This window comes from Coturnix japonica, chromosome Z (assembly GCF_001577835.2).
Source record: "Coturnix japonica isolate 7356 chromosome Z, Coturnix japonica 2.1, whole genome shotgun sequence".
NCBI lineage: Eukaryota > Metazoa > Chordata > Aves > Galliformes > Phasianidae > Coturnix > Coturnix japonica.
Genome location: NC_029547.1, coordinates 31,477,477 through 31,499,006, shown reverse-complemented (window position 1 = coordinate 31,499,006; position 21,530 = coordinate 31,477,477). Strand labels below are relative to the sequence as shown.

The window sequence follows — 21,530 nt, the reverse complement described above, 5'->3', positions numbered from 1 at the left end:
TCTGCTCAAACGTTCTCGGGCTAAATATAGAAAATGAAACAAACAGCTTGTTAACTAACTGAATGCTAGGAATTATTCATAGAAATCATTTTAGGAATAGTTTCAACAGTAATTCAGGGGAACAATCAAGATCTCCAAATGATCTTGCAAATAGAATGATGATAAAATTCATGAGGTAAGATTAATTGTTTTTATGAATTGTATTCTCATCTGTGGAAATGAACTTCCAAAAAAATGATCCAAAAGTTCTTTACTGGACTTAATGCAAAATCCAAGATTTTTATTGGTAATAAAATTATTTCTTGATAGATTGGTGGACATCTTAGAATAATTTTCTTTAAAGCTTTTTTAACAGTGAATTTATCAATTAAGTACCTTTCTATGTTTTTCCCCCTATTCCAAGAGTAACTAAGTTCAATTAGAAAAATTGAAAGTCATACCTGTATTTCTTCTTCTTTTGTGAGGATTTCAGAGGAACTGAAGTTTCCTTCCTTTTATTAAAAAAAAAATACATATTGTGTATACAGTTGCAGGGTTATGCTATATTTGAACTTCAAGTTTTCACAAAAGAAATCAGAGAATATATGAGGAATTTGTGTGTTAGGAGGCTATCAGGTTTGATTTTTGCTTTTGTAGCACTTGTCTGTTTACCTTAGCTTTACTTCAGTCTTAAATTAAGACAACTCAGCTGGCTCCTCTCTATGTACTTTCTCCTTCAGATATTGATGTCAGAGCCTGGAAAACTGTTACAAAAAGTTAAAGTTTGGCTGCAGGAGTACTGGAATGTTACAGATCTCATAGCTATCCTCCTGTTCTCTGTTGGGATGGTCCTCCGTTTGCAAGATCTGCCACTTCGGAGCGATGGCCGGGTGATATACTGTGTGAACATCATTTACTGGTACATACGGTTACTAGACATCTTCGGAGTAAACAAGTATTTGGGACCATATGTTATGATGATTGGAAAAATGGTAAGAAAATTTGGTCTATGACTTCTGTTTTTTGCAAGAATGTTCTTGACTCAGTGTGTTTGGATTTATCAGTGAAATCACTTTTTTGTTTTTCAGATTATTTCTGTATTTCCACGTAAACTAAAGGTCAGGCCTTTCTCAGTTCAGATCATCTGTGCAAACCCCCCCAAAACTGGCCATTAGATTCTTCTTGTTCTGTTTGATGATGTATTGCTTTTCTTTCTTTTTGTTTTGAATACCAAGGCCATCCTACACCTTTGTGCCTCATTTGCAGTAAATACAAAGGGTACTGCCTCTTAACTAATTGCAAATTTGTTGCAAATTCCTAACTTGGTTAAGGTTAAAAGAAAAAAAAACATTCTGGATTTTGAGATTCTCAAGGAAATTGCATTGTGTAGGTGTGGGTATGTTTAGAATTGTAATAGCTATGATTAAGATTGACCTTTCTATATTTAGTTCCATATCCACATGTCCTTGCATTCTGCCTGTTCAGGTGTACCCCTGAGAGGTGAGAAATCCATGTGCCTAACTGCAGCCTCTGTCCCATGGGCATATCACATCTATATAGTGTTGCAGGACTATTAATAATTTACATAATAGTAAGCTCATATAAAGGAAATCAAGCAATAATTAATGCTGGATGTATCCATTTAGACTTTATTTACATATATATATTTCAGCAGAAATGTTGCATTAAAACTGTTTTACACATCAGAGTTAAAATGTCTGAGCCCATACAGAAGCAAATGTACAGGCCCCTGATATTTGAGAATCTGCATGTATAGCTATGGGTATAATATAGTAATGTCTCCTATTTATTCCCATGGAAACTACAACAGATACAAAGAGCACACAATTGCCACTGTTTGTTAGTCCAGATTCTCAGCTACAACACGCTATTTTGCAACATAGTCATCACCATTAGCTATGCATTTTTGCCAGTGGTGAACAAAACCTGCATGCCACACTTTTAAAGATCACGCTGTCATTGCCACTGCTGCCACTGCTGAAGCCATCCACTGCCTCAATGTGCCAAAGCCACTGTTTGTCTCATAAACGTATGGCAAGTGTCAGTGTATGCCAATGAATGCCTTTTTTTCTACATGGAAGAATTCAGTGACACCTTTGCTTCATCCACACTTCTATGTCAGACACCATTTTGTCACCTCTGCTGCCATCTGCCACACAGCAACAACATGGAATATTGGCAGGAAGGTTCAGCCTCTACTGCCATATCACCAACATCCATCTTTAAGGATGCTCTAAGCCAACATAATAAAATGGGAGCATTACTTCCAGATTTAGCCCTCATACATGTTCGTGTTTTATGTACAGTTAGCCAGCTTTTGTTGTGTTAATCATAGCTGCCTCATGCATTCTAAGGTTGAAGATTTACTTTTAAAAAGCAGTATGGAATAATCCTTGATGTCAACATTCATTAAAAACAAGCAAATTGAATATTAAATGTTTTAAATATAAATATTACTGTTGTCTGATTGATAAGTGTAAAACAATCAGCAAGGTTCAATATTAGGTGCTATGAGTTTGATTGTTTTAACACAATCTATAAAATAAGGTTCAGCCACCATACTTATTGTTCATAGGAAAAGGGATATATGGATGCATGGGCTACAATTTCTCATAAGTATTATGTTAGTCACAAGCCCAGTGCTTGTTTGCCGTGAACATAATTTTGATGTTTTCCACCTTACTTCAATGAAGCCAACAAATAACTGTTGATGGGAGAAGCTTTGCAGAGCTCCAAAGCAGAGAAAACACTCAGAGTTTTTGCTGTATATTACTGAAAAAGGACAGCAGGACAAGTGAAAAGACAGCAGAAGTCAGAGTTTAGATAACTCACGAACTCGCACCTTCTCTCCTGTCTTTTTGAATTTCCTGCGGTCTATCTGTGCATGTCTGCTCACCCTCTGGATCGACATATACATCTTGAGATAATACGCATAGACAATCTAGATAGCACATAATATTATTGTAGATTCACTGTGATTTTCGGAGATCTGCAATGCAAGCATTCTCGAGTCGCAATGTGCGTACAAAATATCTTCAGCCTCTGAAAAAAAATATTTACTGTTGTCAGTAAAATTATCAGTCAAGCGGAATCACGTACATACAGATAGTATCGTATCGCTTACACAGAGAAGAGGTGGTCGTGTTGAGACGTTTACGCCGCTCTCTTTCAGAGTAACATATTACACTACCCATTTAAAATGATATATGAAAAACAACCGATACCTGATAGATGACTAATATTTGATTCGAGTAGACTATAAGATCGATCCCTCACGGAAAGAGTTTATTAGATAAGTGTAAGGATGCTGATACAAGAGTCAGAGATCCATTCCATCGGAAGGGTTAGGTGCCATAATGGGGGGGAACTAGTGTTGGTGGCGTATCTTTGTTTTATGTTTGTGGTTTTCTCTCCAATTTAGGACTAGCAGCACAGATAGTGAAAGTTTGGTTAGAAATATCAGCAAAATAATAGTAGAATGATCTTTCACCACCTGTTGTCATGAGCGTCACTGTTGATGTATCACTGAAGTTAAGATTCGGTGTTGTGGACCACTTGTCAGACTGGAAAACAAAATTAGTCAGGAAAAATTCATTTAGCTCTGTAGCTTCATGAGTCGGCCACTACGTAGGATTTGTTGATCATGCTACCAGCGGTACTGTTGAAGGAAGGTGTGGCATCTGTAAAGGAGGGAAGTTGTTTCATTTTAGCCTTCTGTTATTTGATTTCCATACCTCATCCAATTTTCCATGCACTCAGCAACTCTGACACATGTACTTTGCCCACACATGCAATGCCCAGCTGGTTTGAGTTACATAAATTTGCCCCTCACATCTGTTTTCTGGCCAGCTTATTCCCCTGTGCAATGGCCAATCCATTTATAACATGCACGGACTTCCCTGGGAGTTGCACCTGCTCATTCCAGGGCTGTGCTGCTAGTTTTAAAATCAGAATAGCCCATCTACTCCTTGGGTTCTTTCCTTATTCATTCATTCTTAGACAAGCCCCATTCAGTACTGGGGAGACAATCAATTTCTACGTATTTCTACAGAGTAAGCCTATCACAGCTAGACTATACTTATAGCTGTGATAGGCTTACTTAATAATACTTAATGCATTCCACAGACTGAGCTTGTAGATGCTGGGGGGACTTCTGTTTGGACAAATTTTAGACTCAGGAGAGAAGAGGTGATTCTCTCAGTCTTTCCAGTATTCAGCAACTTTCCCTTCACCTGCCTCTCCATTGTACCCAGTACAACAGCTGAAATAGGTTTTGCCTCTGGGCTTTATGAACAAATATGCAAAGGGCAGGAATGGGCTTGAGAGGTTTAAAAGTAAAGATGGAGAGAGGAGGAGAAAGCTGAATGGACAAGTTTATTATTGTCAACTAATTTCAGTTGCAGAATGTGCTTATTATACTGTGCTCTTCTAATCTCTGCACAACAGTATATTTACTTCACTTCTATTTGGGAATGAAGTGCAATCACTGTGGTATGCCAAGAGAGTCAGAAGGATATCAGTTCCCTTCCTGTGTGGGAATGTCTACATTTTTTTGATTCATTGGGAAAAAATAAAAATAAAAGAAAATTAAAAATTTTTAAAAAGGAGAATTAGAGACAACTTGTTAACAAAACTACACCAAACAATCCCAATTTTATCACTTTTTAAAATAGGTGACTAAAATTTTCTTTCAGAATGACTGAAAAGAACATTGCCTTGTTAAAACAAAAGTAATTTCATCCTGCAGGCCAAAGGGCTTTACACACTGCCCATTACAGTCAGTGGAAACTCACACATCTAATTCACCAGAGTTTGAGACAGTGAAGGTTTTGAGAAATAACACACTGAAGGACTGAAGGAGGGAAAAAGATAATAAACTGCTTGAAAAGAGAGTAACACTAAAAAACTAATGTCTTACGATGTGAGTTCAAACCTGTGTGATTCCATCTCAAAAACTCTGGAATAAAGTAAGAAATTTTCTTAAATTTCAAACAAATAATTGTTATGTTTACTAAATCATATTACATCATATATTTCAACCTGAAAACATCAGAGAAGAAGGGAGGATACAGGTTTCATCTCCATATTTCTTTGCTGAAGACAGTAAGAACTAAGTGTAATTATGCAGCTTCCCATTTCAGGTTGCTGTCTGAGATATAATCATCTGGAATTCCTCTTCAATCAGGTTTTCTTGAAAGATTAATGCCCTGAATAACATAGGAATGTTCATGATTCATATTTCTTTAAGGCATTTGTTTGCCTCTCCCATTTCCCTACTTGTGTTTTTTTGTTTGTTTGTTTTCTTTTCTTTCTGTCTTTCTTTCCTGCATTTTTTAAAGTACCTCGACATTTTCCTTTTTCCCTGCTTCTCTTCACCTTCCCCAGTTCCTCTTTTCTCTTAAGGCTCTTCCAGCAGAACCCTGTCCTGTAGGTCTCTTTCTCTCCAATCTCTCTCTTAGTATGAGAATATCCCTTCCTGTTTACTCCTCTGTATCCCTCTTTTCTCTATTGGGCCTTCTTCCAGTGTTACTTCAGTCTCCTGTCTCTCTCCCTTTGCTTTAGAGCTAAAGAACCCCCACAGCAGCAGCAGATCCATCTGCTGGAATAATCCCCCACCCCATCCACCAGCTCTTGAAATGAGCCAGCCTGCTCTCAAGCTGCAGCAGGCCCAGCATGGGGCTGCCAGGCCACCACCATGCAAGATGCATGTGGGTTGCACACCTGCCTGCCCTGCAAAGCACTCAGAATGCAGCTGTGCCAGAAAACGCAGGATGAAGAGTTTAAGACTCAAGGTCTAGAGCTCTTGGGGTTGAACTTTGGCTGGAGACAAAAGTTAGTTCCACAACTGTGAAAAAAAAAAGCTCTGTTGTAACACATCTTATAACTGACTGTGTAACTACAACTTCTTGAGGGGTCTTAGCAAAGGCATTACAGGGCTCACATTTTTTCCACAGTCGGTAGGTGCTATCTGTGCTGTACCTGTTTGATGACCAGGGCTCTCACTTTGCCTGGCCCTCTGGAGGGCCTTATAAATATTGCCAGCACAGCTGCTCTTCTAATCTTCAGCTTCCGCACAAAACCTCCTAGGACTGATGTCCCACTTTTTCCAGGAACATTGAATGGGCAGACACTTTTTGCTGGCACTAATTAAAGTTGTGCATGTGCTAATGAGGTATTCAGCAATGCACAAGAATAGGTCTGAGTGTCTATGTTAGCTGTAATATTCTTTACTTTTATTTTTTGGTAATATGGCATTTGTCAGGCCCCACCACCAGGCAGGTTTTTCATCCAGCCTGTATCACAGCTTTCCTTTCTCACTGGTTACCAATGTGGTGTCCCTTATGTTGCAATAACAGGCTGTTCTGCCACCCGTTACTCCTTATGTTAGATGCAGCTTCCTTCCTTTGCACCGAGACAATGAGTACCAAAAAATAAAATAATCCATTTCAGCCCTTTTGTTTTAGTACAGTTGTCAGTAGGCGCTTACAAACAATACATCATCTTGCAACCCTTACTCTGACCAGGCTATTGATGCCAATGAAGCTGTATTATTGTTCAGGCAACTGGTGTGACCAGATGGTAGCTTGTGTTTTTGGGTCTATTCATAACATTTAAGTTGCATGTAAAAGCAACAGTGGTCAAAACCAAGGACACAAGAAAATGCTATGTGTAACAATGAGAAGAAATTGTTTCTAAAAGTTCTATTTTTAACTTTTAATCTTTTTTTTCTTTTTTTTTCTTTTTTTTTTTTTTTTCAGCACAGAATAATGGAAATATGGACAAACACATTTAACTCTTGTCCCTTCTCTCTTTTTCTCTCTTTTCCTCTCTTGACATTCAGATGATAGATATGATGTATTTTGTCATCATCATGTTGGTGGTTCTGATGAGCTTCGGTGTCGCAAGACAAGCTATTCTCTTCCCCAATGAGGAGCCTTCATGGAAGCTGGCAAAAAACATTTTTTACATGCCTTATTGGATGATCTATGGGGAAGTGTTTGCAGACCAGATAGACCGTAAGCAAGTTTATGATTCTCATACACCAAAGTCAGGTATCCAACTTTGATCAGATGATGTCCTACTAGATTATGTGTATGTGCTCAATAAATGGCTCAGGATAGAGGACCCTTCATCACAGAGAACTGTCGCAGAATATTTTCACAGATAATACTGGATTGTCAATTATAGATTCTACTCCTAGCATCACTTTGCAACTATTTAACCAAAAATCTGTAATGCCAAAATATATTGCAAATAAATAACATTTTAAATGTTTCCTTTTTACCTGTTGGATAGTGAGGATGCCCTCCCAGCTATCTGTGATGAGTTCTTTGGTATATTTGAGACATAAAATATGTTTTCATTTCTTTTCATCCATTTGTTTGATTTTAGACCTAAGTGCTTTTTACCTAATTTCATACTGAGCATCAAATCTAATGTATAAGATTAGATCTTCAGTTCCTGCACCTCACAAGAACTAATCTGCTGTGTTTTCTTTTCCCTGTTACCTACCCACTGCCGCCGCCCTAATGCTAAACTGAATAATGCAACCCTTTGGGGAGAGTAGATACATAATTTTGCTTTACTTATTTACTGGAAGGCAAGAGCGTGCTCACATCAATGTGAGCAGAACAACAGCCAATACTTCATATGCTATCTTCTCAGGATTCATTTGGCTGGTGATCAGTAAATGCCAGTTTTCTGTCAAAAATAAACCTCCTGGTGCTGCCTGGCATGTTATGCCAAAGGATAGGGGTGGTCATGAGGAATGAGCAGTAGATGACGAATGGAACAAAGCGTCACAGTCTACCAGTAGCAAACACCAACACATAACTGATGTTCATCATTCTTACCTAAATTTGTGTAAATCTCAGCATTTAGAAGCATCTCTTCCAGCAGCAAATGGCAGCCATTAAAACTCTATTTAAGGTACTTGTTTTTCTCGTATGCACCATCTTAGAAAAGTGCAGTGTTTTCTTAATTTATCTCTTTTTCAGTATTGACAAAGTTTGAATGGAGAAAAGGTATTGATTTTTTCCAAACTGGTTAACGTAATAAACCTGCCCGTACCAGCATGAGTTGCCCCAGATTACTCAGTTCAAGATGGACAGAGGTGTATGTATCACGTCTGATATTTCAGCAGTTCCATGATAATGTTTTTTTCATGGATAGCACAGAATCACTACGGTGGATGCAGATGAAGCCTCTTTTTTATGATCTCTTCAACACTTTGTTATCAGAGGCAGCATGACATGCACAGAAGCATAAAAGTACCTAAAATCACAAGGCTTCTCCCCGAGTTTAGCTTCTCACCCAATCCCCTCATTTTTATACCTTTTCCTTTTCTTTTCTTTGTAAAAATTCATTTCATTCCAAAGACATTATAGTTGTGGGCTTAAAACTTCACCCTGTACCAAAGGCATAAGACAGTAGTAACAGTTTATCCTTTAAAGCTATGACTCCCGTGCACAAGCAGAATTCTGTCTGTCCCTCTACAAGCGGCCATTTATTGATGTTGTACTAAGTAATTACCATAGTGCAACAGATATGGCAATTGGCTGAATAAGCAGTTCTTGGTTTGGTTTTGTTTTTGGTTTTGTTTTTTTAATGAAGTGCTGATTATAGTTTAGAACCCCAAAACCTAAGAAACTAAAGTGTCTTTGAATGAAGTGTGGTTTTTAAGTATAAAAAGAGGGTGGCAGGCTCCATACCCTTGCATGAGGATTTAGGGGTGGTCTTGTATGTTATTCAGAAGCACAACATTCAAACCTTGGGAAAAGATGCAAGATAATTACTTCTGAGACTTAGGGAAAGCAAAATTCCCAGTGGTTTCAACCCCAGCTCTAAGTGTAGATGTGTTGTTCTTATGTCTTTGTCAAGGAAACTAGGAGTTGCAATGGAAGTGGTGATGCCAGAATGAAAAGCAGCACCTAGTTCCTCCTTCCTGAGAGACAGGTGACTCAGGGAATTAGAATCTGCCACTCTTTCAGCAAAATTTTGTGCAATATGTCACGTTTGTCTGAGGCTTGGTTGTCTCAAGAAATTATACCACTGGAATAGACTGGGAGCACGAGGAAATGCTGGTCATGTTAGTTACTCAATCAAAATTACCTGATTGGCACACAAAAATTTTTATTCGGATGGTTGCACTTTTTTTCACTGTTTGAAAATTTGTTGTTATCACTTTTCCAAGTTGTTCTAAGCTAAATCAGCCACTGTGTTCACGTTAGAGTACTACAGTGTTTGTACTTTCTCATGTAAGACAAAAATTGTTATGCTGAATATAAACTACACTTGAATTTATAGCTTGAAGCGGATTATTATTATTCTTGCTGCTATAGCAAATCTAAAGAGTTTTTCATTTGTGATATTCTCTATATTTTTGTGCTTAATATTGAAATATTATGCAAAAATGCTAATCTTGGAAGTGCATATACTTTTAAATCATGGTCCTGGAGATTATCCTAGTCTTTCTGAGAAATGTACAAAAAACAAACTAACTAACTAAAAACAGTATGTTTCTGTACAATTTTTGACTTCGTTTTCTTTCACATTCTGTTGTATCATGAAGCATGCCATTAAGGCTGATCAGATGCAATGTATCAGTACATTTCATCAGCTGGAAGCCTGTCCATTCAGTGTGTCTGGTCTGATCTTTATCTGAACCCTCTACACTGTTAAAACATTAACTAGATGTCTCTCTAAAATAATGCATTTCTTTTACGCTTACACATTTTACCCATTCTGTCTGTATTCATCTCATATTTAAAATGCATATGTTAATTGGAGTGTGCATTAGTGTCTTGTCGGCATGCGATCCCACCTTCTACTCAAAAGTGAGGACAGAATTACATCCTCACTTCTGGGAGCAATGAATGTGCTATTCAGCGGTATGGTTTATTATCAGTGGTGTACACAGGCACAATATTCTTACAAATTCCTGACTATCGACCAGTCATATTAAAAAAAAATAATAATAAATGTAGAACTTAGGCAAATTCAACAACAAAAAAGAAAAAAGGGGGAAAAAAAAAAGAAAAAAAAAAAAAGGTAGAACCACTGTCAAAGTAGTTTCCTCCTTTCCTCTTAGACTGAAAGTTCATCACAGCTGTATTAGCTCAGGGTGGGAGAGGGGGTCTGAATCAGGAAATGGTGATGGCTCCTGGAATTGTGTGGCTGTCTCACTTTTAGGCTGTCTTCTTAGTGAGGCACACTACTGTACTGCCCCATGGGATCCTGATGATTTTGCGAATACCTGTGCAGGAGAAAACCCACAAATGCTGTAAAATCTCACCCTCCATTTGCCTCACTTAGTCATTTTGCTGTCAACGGTAACCAAAAACTTCTGGACATTGTCATCACAGTCAAAGGACTCTGTTTTCACCTTGTCACTCTGTCTGCCCATGCAGAATAACAGAATCAGATAGAAATACTGAAGAGTAAAATATTACTGCAGGGAGTGAGTTTGCATCAAAGAAAACATTGATAACAGAAATGGCAACATGAGAAATGGGGCACCTGGAGAAAATCAGCAGTAGACTACACATTTTCTTATATTCAGAATGTGTAGCAACTAAGCGTGTTGTTAGCCAGGCTGGATTCAGGTTAGATTTTTCTCTCTTGGGGTTTTGGGTTCTCCTTCAGATGTGCCTGTTGTCTCATGTCAGATTTGCATCTGGATTTTCTTTCCAGCTGATGGCATTTCAAGTGCCATCTGGAATGTGAGGATCAGTCTGACTTGTGTTTGTCCCATGTGCCTCATTGAAAAAACTCATATATTTGAAGATAAGATGGAGCTTCCCTTTCCTTCTTGCTTGTATTGGAGCAGTGCCAAGTAACCAGAATGCCACTGTTTTAGTAGAATATGAAAGACACGTTATTATGCATAGGTTTCAACTGATCTTGAACTTGAGGGGAAAATATAATTAATATGAAAGACATTTACTTAAATTTCCTACATTTCATAGACTCCTAGAATTTCAGTTCTCAAAGGTATTTTACCATAAATGAGAATTTTATACTAAATTCTATACAATCTTTAAAGTTCCATCCTTTGTTTCTCTCTGCAGGAGCTTTGTGTAAGAGTTGTCATTTGCGTGGATCATTCTGGAATTAGAAGTATCAGAGCAGCTTTGTGCAAACGGAATAAATCATGCTTTTTTTCTTTTCTTTTCTTTATTCCTCTGTGTTGAGACTCTGCAGCACAGGCAATATTTTTAGCCTTCTTAGACAAAGGCAGAGGATAATATTTTGTACAGCCTACACACCATTTTGAGAGTCTCTCTGGCCTGAGCTGCAACAGTCTTCCCCTTCCTAGCACTCCTCTGAGGTTCCATTTGTTTGGATGTTTCAATGCAGGGAGTAGGAGGGAGAATGCACAAGAGAGAGCAAGAAGAGTAAAGAGATTTACTATACATTATAATCAAAATACCATGAGATAGGAGAGATGTTTTGGTGTCATTGCAATGTGGCTGAAAGCAAGAAGCAATTTATAAGGTCACAGTGCCATAGTTAAAGTGACTTTCTTGAAATAATGAGACACTTTACAGTTCCCTGGATGCTGACAAAGAGAGTAACGATATGAAATTCAGAGTTCCCAGAGTTCACTATTTTGTCTGCCAGTGAAGAGCTGGAGAGTCCTGGGCAGCTCACATAGCCTTTTTTCAGCATTTACTGACTTGGCAAGCTAGTAAGCTAGCTTAGATATTTGAATAAAAAATTATAAAATGCTTTCACATCCTTTGGGTTCATGCATATCAAAATTTGAAGGATCTATCTACTTATAAGAAGGATGATGAAAGCACATTTAAAATGCCCAGACTTTTAAAAATAGAAATAAAATTGGCAGGGGTTAATTTGTTATTTGCACTTACTGGTTTCTGTATTCTGAAGAACTGTGGTCATATTAACCCATTCAGAAGTTTCTGTGATTTCAAACTGAAATTCTACTGTGAAAGTGGCATCTGTTTTTACGTGAAAAGTTTCCATCAAAGGTAAAAAGCTATTTGGTACAAGAACTGTTCAGTTACACACTTTCCTCTCTCCATTATTTACCACTACCACTTCGGAAGGCTGCAGCTGGGGAAAGAGTCATGCCACAAAAATTTGCGAGTGTTGTTGCTCAAGCCCTCCGCCCAACACACAAACCACACCACAGTGCCCATGTGGTGAGAGTGATTACACCAGGGAAGCAAATCCTTCCCAAGCTTTACTATTTCTGATGTCTGAAGTACACAGATATATGGGCAGCTGCTTTTTGCTTTGCACCAGTCTGCTGGCCAGGAAAGAGGAAGGGTTAGGTATGTAGCAGGAAAGGCTGACACAGGAAACTGTAAAGAGGAGCCAGGAAGGAAAAATAAGCATAGGGGCAGGCTATGAAATGGGAAACAAAAGATACAGAAATTATGTAAAACCACAGATGTCAGGGTGCAGTATTTGAAAGCTGGGTGAATCTAATACATGGAACTGAAGTTAAAATTCCAGCCAGTTGCCATTTTTTTCTGAAGCCTGATATCGGAGCATAGTGGCCTCCCTACATCCATGCCCTGTAGGTATCAGTCTGCTTGAGGCTTTCAGTTACCTGGAGCATGTATGTAGTTATACTAGCAGAGTTTCTTTTAATAAACTATTTTACCAGAGTTAAGTACTCAACATTTTTTGTTTTTTGTTTTGTTTTGTTTTTTGTTGTTGTTGTTTTGTTGGTTTGTTTTGTTGTGGCTTTTTTTTTTTTTTTTGCTAGAGTAGGGCTATAATGCAAAAAGACAGGAATGTATTTCCATACATATTAAAACCATTCTTTGAAGAAGTTTGTCATTGCGATATGTTATTGCGCATACTATAAAAATCTTGCATTTCTCAAAACACAAACTCATCAAGTGGAATTCTAATTTCTTAAATGTAAACAAGCATCTTCATTATCAAAAAAGAATATCATTCTCTTTGCCACCTGCCAGGTTCCTCTCCTAACAAAGGGAGAAACTTCTACTTCTTGTTTTCTGGGAATATTTGTTTTTAACACTTTCTTTAATGGTGGGAAAACTGTCCTTTATAATTAATGCTATAATTTAAAGATGAAGTAAGGTGTTCATTTCATTCCTTGCATTAGAACACAGGCTTCAGCATTTTGGACATGCATCATACATTTTCTTATGCAGCTAAGATTTGAAGATTGAGTGTCAACTCAGATCTCCTTGAAGTAAGGCATGAGATTAGCATTTGCTGTTGCAAATGTTTCTCCAACAGAACTGACAAGAGAGAAAAATATTACAAACCCATGGAATAAGCCGAACACTGATCAATGAACAGAAAAGATGATAAAGGCTTGTCTGTGTAGAAAGTCTATTGTGGCCATCGCTGTGTGGTATAAACTAACAGGGATGCATTAGTGGCATCCTGAAACCCCAGTGTGGGACAAGTTGGATAAATAATTTCTGTCTTAATAGCTGTGGAGAGAGAGTTTTACAGATGAATATATATATATAATAGAAATTTGGAGTAATAAAATATATCTGGACTTTAGGCTGAGATTTTTAAACCTTTGATCTAAAATTTAAAATATGCTTTTCAGAATATTCTCTCATCACTATGAAAGACACTATTTGTTCTCTGATTTAGCATATGGAAAGACAATAGGTTTCATCAACTTCTAAAGTGATTGTTGCGTTCCTGATAAAATCATTGACAGGTTGGGGTACTGTATTACTGTATCATGTTGGCCTTTGTGGCTCTGAATCAACGTGTGAGCTAATGTTTCCACATGAACAGAAATGCCTCATGTTGAGTGCCAATACCATGTCAGTTATCCCAATTTCTGTTGGATGAAGGCTGAATGAACCCAAGAAATACCCAAGCAGTATTTTGTATGCCTAAATGAATCAAAAGAATCACAGGCATTGGAAGGGGCCTCTAGAGATGAATGTCCAACCCCCTGCTAAAGCAGGTTCTCTAAAGCAAGTGGCTCTGGAAATCATCCATGTGAGTTTTGAATATCTCCAGAGGAGACCCCACAGCCTCTCTGGACGGCCTGTTCCAGAGATCTGTCACTCTTATAGTAAAGTTCTTCCTCGTATTTACAGGGAACTTCCTGTGTGTGTCATGTCCTTTTGCTGAGCAGCATTGAAAAGAGCCTGGCTCCATCCATGTGACATCCACTGTTTAGACATGTATCATCATGGATAAGATCCTCTCACAGTCTTCTTTTCTCCAGAACAGCAGATGCATGTTACTCCAGCTTTCCTCATACGATACTTCAGGCACTTCATCATCTCTGTAGTCCCTGCAGAACTCTCTCTGGAGGTTCCCTGTCTGGAAGACACTGGTTGGAGCAGAGCAGGAAGCACAAACAAAATTAAAAGACCTGCAGTGTGATATTTTCCAAGAAATAATGAATTACTTACACTCACACTGCTCCAGTAATAAAACATATTTCTATAAGGAAGAAGCTCTAGAGATAATGTAGCTCCAGAGCAAAAATGCTTGCAAAAGTACTTGGGTTTGCCGTTTCTTTGTTTTTGTTGTTGTTGTTGTTGTTTGTGAGTAGAATAGTCACAAAAGGAGTGTGGATATAGCTGATACCTAAAGGAGAATGTACCCTTCTGTCCTATAGTGCTGTATTGCGAACACAACATCTGTGTGCCCAAAACCAAGCACCCATCTCTCAAATATGATATCATATGATTGCCAGTACAGTCACCCACAGCAGAGTCTCATGCTCCTTAAATCAAGGTCAGAAGGACTGTTTTGATTAAAATATTTGATGTCGGATATCATAGATGTTTCGACATGGGATGAGATTTCACAAAACATACAGCATTTGCAGGTTTGTTGTCCATTAAGTCAGGGGGAAGTGGACAAGGAGAAGCTAGCCACAGCACTGAGCAAATTCAACTAAGATGGTTGTGCTTGTAAACTACTTCTTTGATTTTTTTTCTTAAAAAGCTAATTTAAAAAGTACTAAGGACCATTAGGGCAGCATGAAGCTAGGAAATGGTAAGCTGAACCCACACTTCCAAGTGTAGTTATGCAGATCTTCCACCAGATCACAAAGGCAAACAAACAAAAAGGAAAAAAAAAAAGAAAAGCATTTCATAATATTTTCTTCCTCTTTGCTTCTGTTCTAAAACACAATAAGGAGGTCTTTTTGGTTCCAAAACATTGGGGGAGAAACAGGTGGCAACTCAGCTGCCTACATGTCCCATTACCGTGCACAGTAAAGACTTCATAATTTCCCCCTCCGTTTCTAGGAGTGTGGTTAAAACTATATATTAGGAATGCTGTCAAAAGTCCATATTTGCAAACAGCCATTATGAATACTTCCCAGAGAGGCTCTGAGCAGTGAGCCCACAGGAGTATATGGTTTTTTGTTTTTTTTTTTCATGTATTTCTTTTTTCTTTACACTGATTTTCAGATCTCTATTGAAAGAAAAATAAAAAATTACAAAAAATAATAAATTTTCACCATTAAAAAAAAAATAGCTTTTTAAAAGATTAAGCATTTTGATCATTTCATTTCATTGGCACAGCCACAAATTCCTACAGAGTTCTAAGATATTTTAGCTATATGGAACAGGCAGCTTACTCACAAAGACGAATGTCCTGAAATTTCAGAGAGGAATATCTTGATATTCATGGCAGATAGATAACACACAACATCAAAAACTTCAGCTTGTAAAATCTGTGATAAATTTGACAAGCATGTGATCACCACCACCTATAGCAAGTGCAAATTTCTTGGGGGGAGCATCGATGCCACTGTTTAGAAGATATTGCTTTGGCAGGCAGACCTTCATAAATATTTAAATATTTCTGTATAAAGCAGTGAAAAAAATAAGATTCATTCCTGTTTTGCTCTTTTGCATTTTCGTTCCCAGCTCCTTGTGGTCAAAATGAAACTCGAGAAGATGGCAAGATAATCCAGCTGCCTCCTTGCAAGACAGGAGCATGGATCGTTCCTGCCATCATGGCTTGTTACCTCTTGGTTGCAAACATCCTGTTAGTGAACCTCCTGATTGCTGTTTTCAAGTGAGTGACACATTGCAAAGAATGGATCTGGGGAGGGATGGGGCATTATTTGTGGTGCTAGAAAGCAGCTGAGCTTCTGACTCTAATAAGAGCCATTTTTCAGAAGATATGAGAGTTAGAAGGTATAAAGTAGTAGCTTGTCTCCAGGGAATGAGGGAAATGCCAAGTTTTTCACATTGTCTCATTTCCAAGGACAGACACCTGATGAGAGCGAGAGCAGAAAAGCCAAATATGTTAAGTTCAGCACTCACTCCCAATATAGAAAATGAGAATAAAAATATTTTCCTCTCATTTTGTTGTCATAGGACTAAGTGGTTGCACTGAGTAAGAATGAACAGTAGTAATATAATTCTGAAATGATTGATTGCCACTGTGCTTTACTGAAGAACAAACTTATTTAGCCCTTTTCTTTTGTTCTTCCTTTTTCTGCATGACAAGGAAACATTTGCCACTGCTAGTGAAATGTGTATAATTAGGGTGCTGTCATTTCATTTTTGGCAAAGTACCCAAAAATGCTTCAATCTGATGTTGTTTTCCTCTTCTTGCCTTCTAGCAATACATTTTTTGAAGTCAAATCTATATCCAACCAAGTATGGAAGTTTCAAAGGTATCAGCTAATCATGACATTTCATGAAAGGCCAGTTCTCCCACCACCTCTGATCATTTTCAGCCATATGACTATGATATTCCAGCACCTGTGCTGTAGATGGCGGAAACACGAAACTGACCCGGATGAGAGAGACTACGGATTAAGTAAGCTTTCAACAATTTACAGACATTCCATTGCCCTGCTCAGTATCTAGTGTTTGATGTGAATGAGGGTTAAGCTGTGATAACCTTCTCAGCAGAGAACTAGTAAATGCAAGTTCCTATCTAATTCAGTTCATTTTACTTGCATTACCTAACTCTTAGTTCTCCTCACAGCATTAATGAGGTGGTGCTGTCCCCGGACTTTTTGGGTTGCTTCACAGTAATGAGTTTTGTTTTGCTACTGCTGTAGGTCTGTTACTGCTGGAATACCTCTTCTAGTTCTTTATACTTCTGGATCCTTCATCTTATTGTCAAAAATACAGAGATAACATTCCTATTTTTCTGAGTAAACAGCACCTATGTCCCCTCAACACACTTTTTGCCTAGATGAAATGAGAGATAGTGAGGAATAGTTAATTTATAGACATGTGTTCTCTCCTTGACATTGATTCAAACTGGAGGAGTGGTTTCTCTAGACACTTTAATAAGAACTCCCATAAACATGATGGAAAGCCTGTCAGATTATTGTGATAACATTTTCACCTTTCTTCCCTATCTAGTTCTTAAAAGTAGAAGATATACGCCTCCCCCAGTGTAGATGACAGAAGTAGGGAGCTGGGGGATGTGCACCTCTTCCCAACTTTAGCCCATGCCACAGCCCACTTCTTTGCAAGAGTGTAGCTGGGGCCTTGTGATGGCACTGGAGCTTCATGCGCAACCAGACTGCTCTCCTCCCATTCACATCACAGTGTGTGACATAGCTTTTGCTGTTGCATGCAGATTTCACCTTTTGCCGCATCAAGCAGACCCTCTGTATCCTCATATTCTTTTCCAAGCAGGTCTTCTGATTTAATTAAATTTTTATTAGCTTACAGGTGGAGTCTGGCTCCCACTATGTCTCCTGGTCTGTACCAACAGCTATGTTTAAATCTCATGCAACCAAAACATGCTTAGGTTCTCAAAGTGTTTGTCTGCTTAAGACTTGCTGTCTCCAGAAGCATATGTAATCTAAGCCACCAGTCTGGTAATCAGCTGCATCTCTCTGCTTCCATACCAAAATACCAGATACATTTGAAACCCACTTTTGAAAACGTAATGCAGGTTTCTTCAGTGAGAAGAGTGTCCTGAATTTCACGTTTGTGTTTTTCCAAATTCATTTCTTTTCCATTGTTTCCACAGAACTTTTCATAACCGAGGATGAACTGAAAAAAGTCCACGATTTTGAAGAGCAATGCATAGAAGAATATTTTAGAGAAAAGGATGATAGATTCAATTCTTCCAATGATGAAAGAATCCGTGTCACTTCAGAAAGGTGCACTTTGTTTGTTCTCCCATATATTGATCTAGAAATATTTTTTGATTGCCACTCTCACCCTTTCTTTTTCTTTAAAAGGGAAACATTTGAGGTAGTTTTTAATAAACCTGAACTAAAAAATACAATGATACAAGGTGGGGAAATTTTCTCTCTATTTATTTATTTATTTATTTATTCTTCACCAAAGGAAATGTACCTCAACGTTTTGAAGACTTCAAGACATTTAACCAGCTGTAATTATATGGAAATATAATAGTGTGACAAGTGTGAGTCCCTCCATTTCAGTTTACAAAGCAGAATTTAAGGACACAAGCGGTCAGAACACAGTGGAAGGGTAAATGAGTGTTCCTCAATGAAAACTATAGATAGCCACTGAGATACCAACCTGCTACTCCCTTAGATAGTGAAGGAGCCTTGTTTCAGGGTAGCCTTGCTGGGCTAATTGGTTCCTTTGAGAGAAACAGATATCTTGCCATCAATTTCAGAGGAACTAGACATTTCACCTACACCAGACTAATAAAATAGATGAGTTTATTGAAAGTTGGCAGTCTTCAACACTCCTAAAATGCATGAATCTGTTAATCTCCTATAGTGTTTACATCCTTTTGTCATATAGCAGCTAAGCAACAGAGCTAAATTTTGAAGACAGATTTAGTTGTTTGATGCATGGCACTGTTGCCAATAAATATTCTAGGGTAATATTCTGTCAGATATTCAGGAAATTTGAGAAGTACTGAATACTCTGTACTCTGAATACTCTACTTTATCCTGAATGCAGCTAAATGTGATCAGGCAAGTAGTCTTTGTAATTTATTACATAGCTTTAACAATCTTCTGCTTACCTGTAATCTTCTAATACAACTCCTCATGCAGCTGTGCCTGAAGTATGAAAAAAAAAAAAAAAAAAAAAAAAAAAAAGTATGATTTTAATTTGTTTTTTAAATAAATCCCAGAGTAGGAAGAACAAATATAATCACCCAGATTAAAGAAGAATGAATTCTGCTGGAATCAGAATATAAATTTATGCATTCCTGAAAATGGCACTCTCAAGACTCATATTTTAGGGAAAGGTATTAGAGAGAAAGTGTGGTAAAGCATGGAATGGCTTCCTTACAAAGAATGTTCAAGCAATCCAACAGCATTCTATCTTGAAGAGACAAATCAGAAATGATTTGATAAAGATCTACGCAGCTCTGAGTGCAAGGAGATGGTAAGCAGAAATCAATTGCTGACTGTCCAAGAACAAGAAATAGAAGAGCAACAGATTAATCTAGCAGAGACGGTTCAAAATAAATAAAAACAGGTGATTTTTTTCATGCAGTAAATAATAGAACAGACTGAAAATGATGGGATCTGAAAGAAAATGATAATGTCAGTTAAAAGTCTTCACTGATTAAAATGTAGACTAGACAAACCTCTGTAAGAGAAATGATGCAAGGGCTACACAGATCTAAGCTGAAAATGGCTGGAGACTGGAGAATGTAAAGGAGAAAAATTACATATGCACCAGGGAAAGACAGTGAACTAAACTGATCTGTGGTTTGAGGTTCTTGTGCTCTGATAGACCAGAAATAAAAGAACTAATCTGAACATGGTAAATGCATATTCAAAACTCTCTTCAGCCATAGCTTCACTTTTGGTGACCTAAGAAATACAAGGTATGTTTGAAGCCTCTGTAACTAGTAGCCTAGGACCTCCTCTACATTAGGCAAGTGCTCTTAGTACTGGAAAATGAACATATAACAGGCTGTCTATGCACTTCATTTTGTTCCTGTTTTACTACAGAAAAGGAGTGCTTCCCTTTACTTCAAACAAAATGTTTTTAAGAGTTCATGATTATGAGTCCTAAATGAAGACCAGCATGTGAGATTCAAAGAGAATTTCTTTTTTTTTAAAGTGTCTTAAATTACACACATTTTAAGAACCAGGCTCACAGATCTGGTATTTTGCCTGTAATTATGGTTGACCGTGTATCCCTTAAAATGTTTTGAATCTAAAAAAAGAAACATTTCCCAACTTACTGAACATTCAAACATTTAAAATACAGCCTTATAGCTTCTCCATAGAGATGTATTTGTACAATTAACAAGATATGAAGCAAAAGAAGGAAAAAAAAAAGACAGAATGTGCAGTCTACAGTTTCTGTTTCAGTGTCCTGTCTTTAGCCTATAGTATTAGACCAAACACAGTACCTACGTTATAGTCATGAGATGGTCAGCCTAGTTAGCTAGCCAATTAACTCAACTTTACATGCTGTAAAATTGAGCCAGAACACCCTGAGAAGCTGTGTGGTGTTTTTTTCTGCACTTCCTTTTATAGGAAGCTGAGGATGCAGTTAGGCTGGAGGAGAAATAGGAACTGGGATAATGCCTGAGTTACATATCTGTACTCGGACTGCTCACAGCCTTCCCTCTCCTCCAGGCATCTGTGATACATTTAGCTCCCAGGAATGTTTTCAGCATTCCCTTCAGCAGCTTCTACCTGCAGCTGGATCTGCCAGCATGCCTTGAGGGCTACCTGAAGGAAGAGCAGCTGCATGCTGTGTATGCAAAGACCAGTAAGCCTGAAAGAAGGATTAGGGAGCTAGAGGAAAAGGGGACAGGAATAGTCTTGCCTTTAAGATCAGCCTGTATAGGCCTCAGAGACAAGGAGGAGCCCAGGAAAATGAAAGAAGACACATTTTTTCTTGCTGCAGTGGACTGGATGCAAATAAGCAATTTCTGTAGTTGTACTCAGTAAGGATCACAGTACCTTGCCACCTAAAACATGCAACATTTTATATTCTCACCTTGGAACCATCCACCCTGACATCCTGTTGGATCTGTGTGGATTCAGCAAATACCTTGTCGTTCTTACTGCAAAGACCACCACCAAGGTATCCAGATCTGGTGTCACCACACAGAATCCTGCATTTACCTGACTTCTTCACTTTCCAAGATCAAAACATGAAACCACTCTTGACATTTGTCCTTCCTTGCTATCCAAAACCTTACATGGATGCATGGAAGTAGCTCTGGATTAGCAAGACACATCAGTGGAAGTGATTATGACAAAATATATGAAGCAGTACCAAGCTCTGAGGTGATGCCTTTGACAGACTTACCGTAAGTGCAGTCTTTTGGAGACCAGAGAGGAAAGAAAAGTTGGACTGATTCACTTTGCTGCTACAGAAGAATCACAGTTTTCTATGGAAAACTAATCACTGTGATACTTTCAGTGGCACTTTTTGACCAGCGCAGAAACAAGTTGATGTGTAATGTGATCAAAATGACCAAACTGTGTTTCTTAATTTGGCACAAAGCCCCAAAAACAATCTCTTTGGTAGGCATTTTTCCCTTATAGCTAAGACTTGACCCCTTGTTGACTCCAAAGGGAGAGAGTTTTCATCCTAATAGTATTTAAATATCATATAAAGTGGTTTGAGTAGACATTATGATGTTATCTT

At 38.0% G+C, this 21,530-nt stretch overlaps 1 protein-coding gene across 13 annotated transcripts in view; it reads left to right on the top strand.

Annotated features, from left to right (window-relative positions):
* Nucleotides 1-21,530, top strand: part of TRPM3 (transient receptor potential cation channel subfamily M member 3) — a 401,802-nt gene that overhangs the window by 370,120 nt on the left and 10,152 nt on the right. For 7 of the 13 annotated variants that reach the window (XM_032441175.1, XM_032441176.1, XM_032441172.1 and 4 more), the window contains 5 exons: nt 720-971; nt 6,842-7,052; nt 15,870-16,020; nt 16,574-16,773; nt 17,950-18,082. In XM_032441175.1, coding sequence (XP_032297066.1) covers nt 720-971; nt 6,842-7,052; nt 15,870-16,020; nt 16,574-16,773; nt 17,950-18,082 — 947 coding nt within the window. The remainder of the gene's footprint in view (nt 1-719; nt 972-6,841; nt 7,053-15,869; nt 16,021-16,573; nt 16,774-17,949; nt 18,083-21,530) is intronic. The other 6 variants (XM_015849133.2, XM_015849142.2, XM_015849141.2 and 3 more) reach the window with 1 other exon arrangement.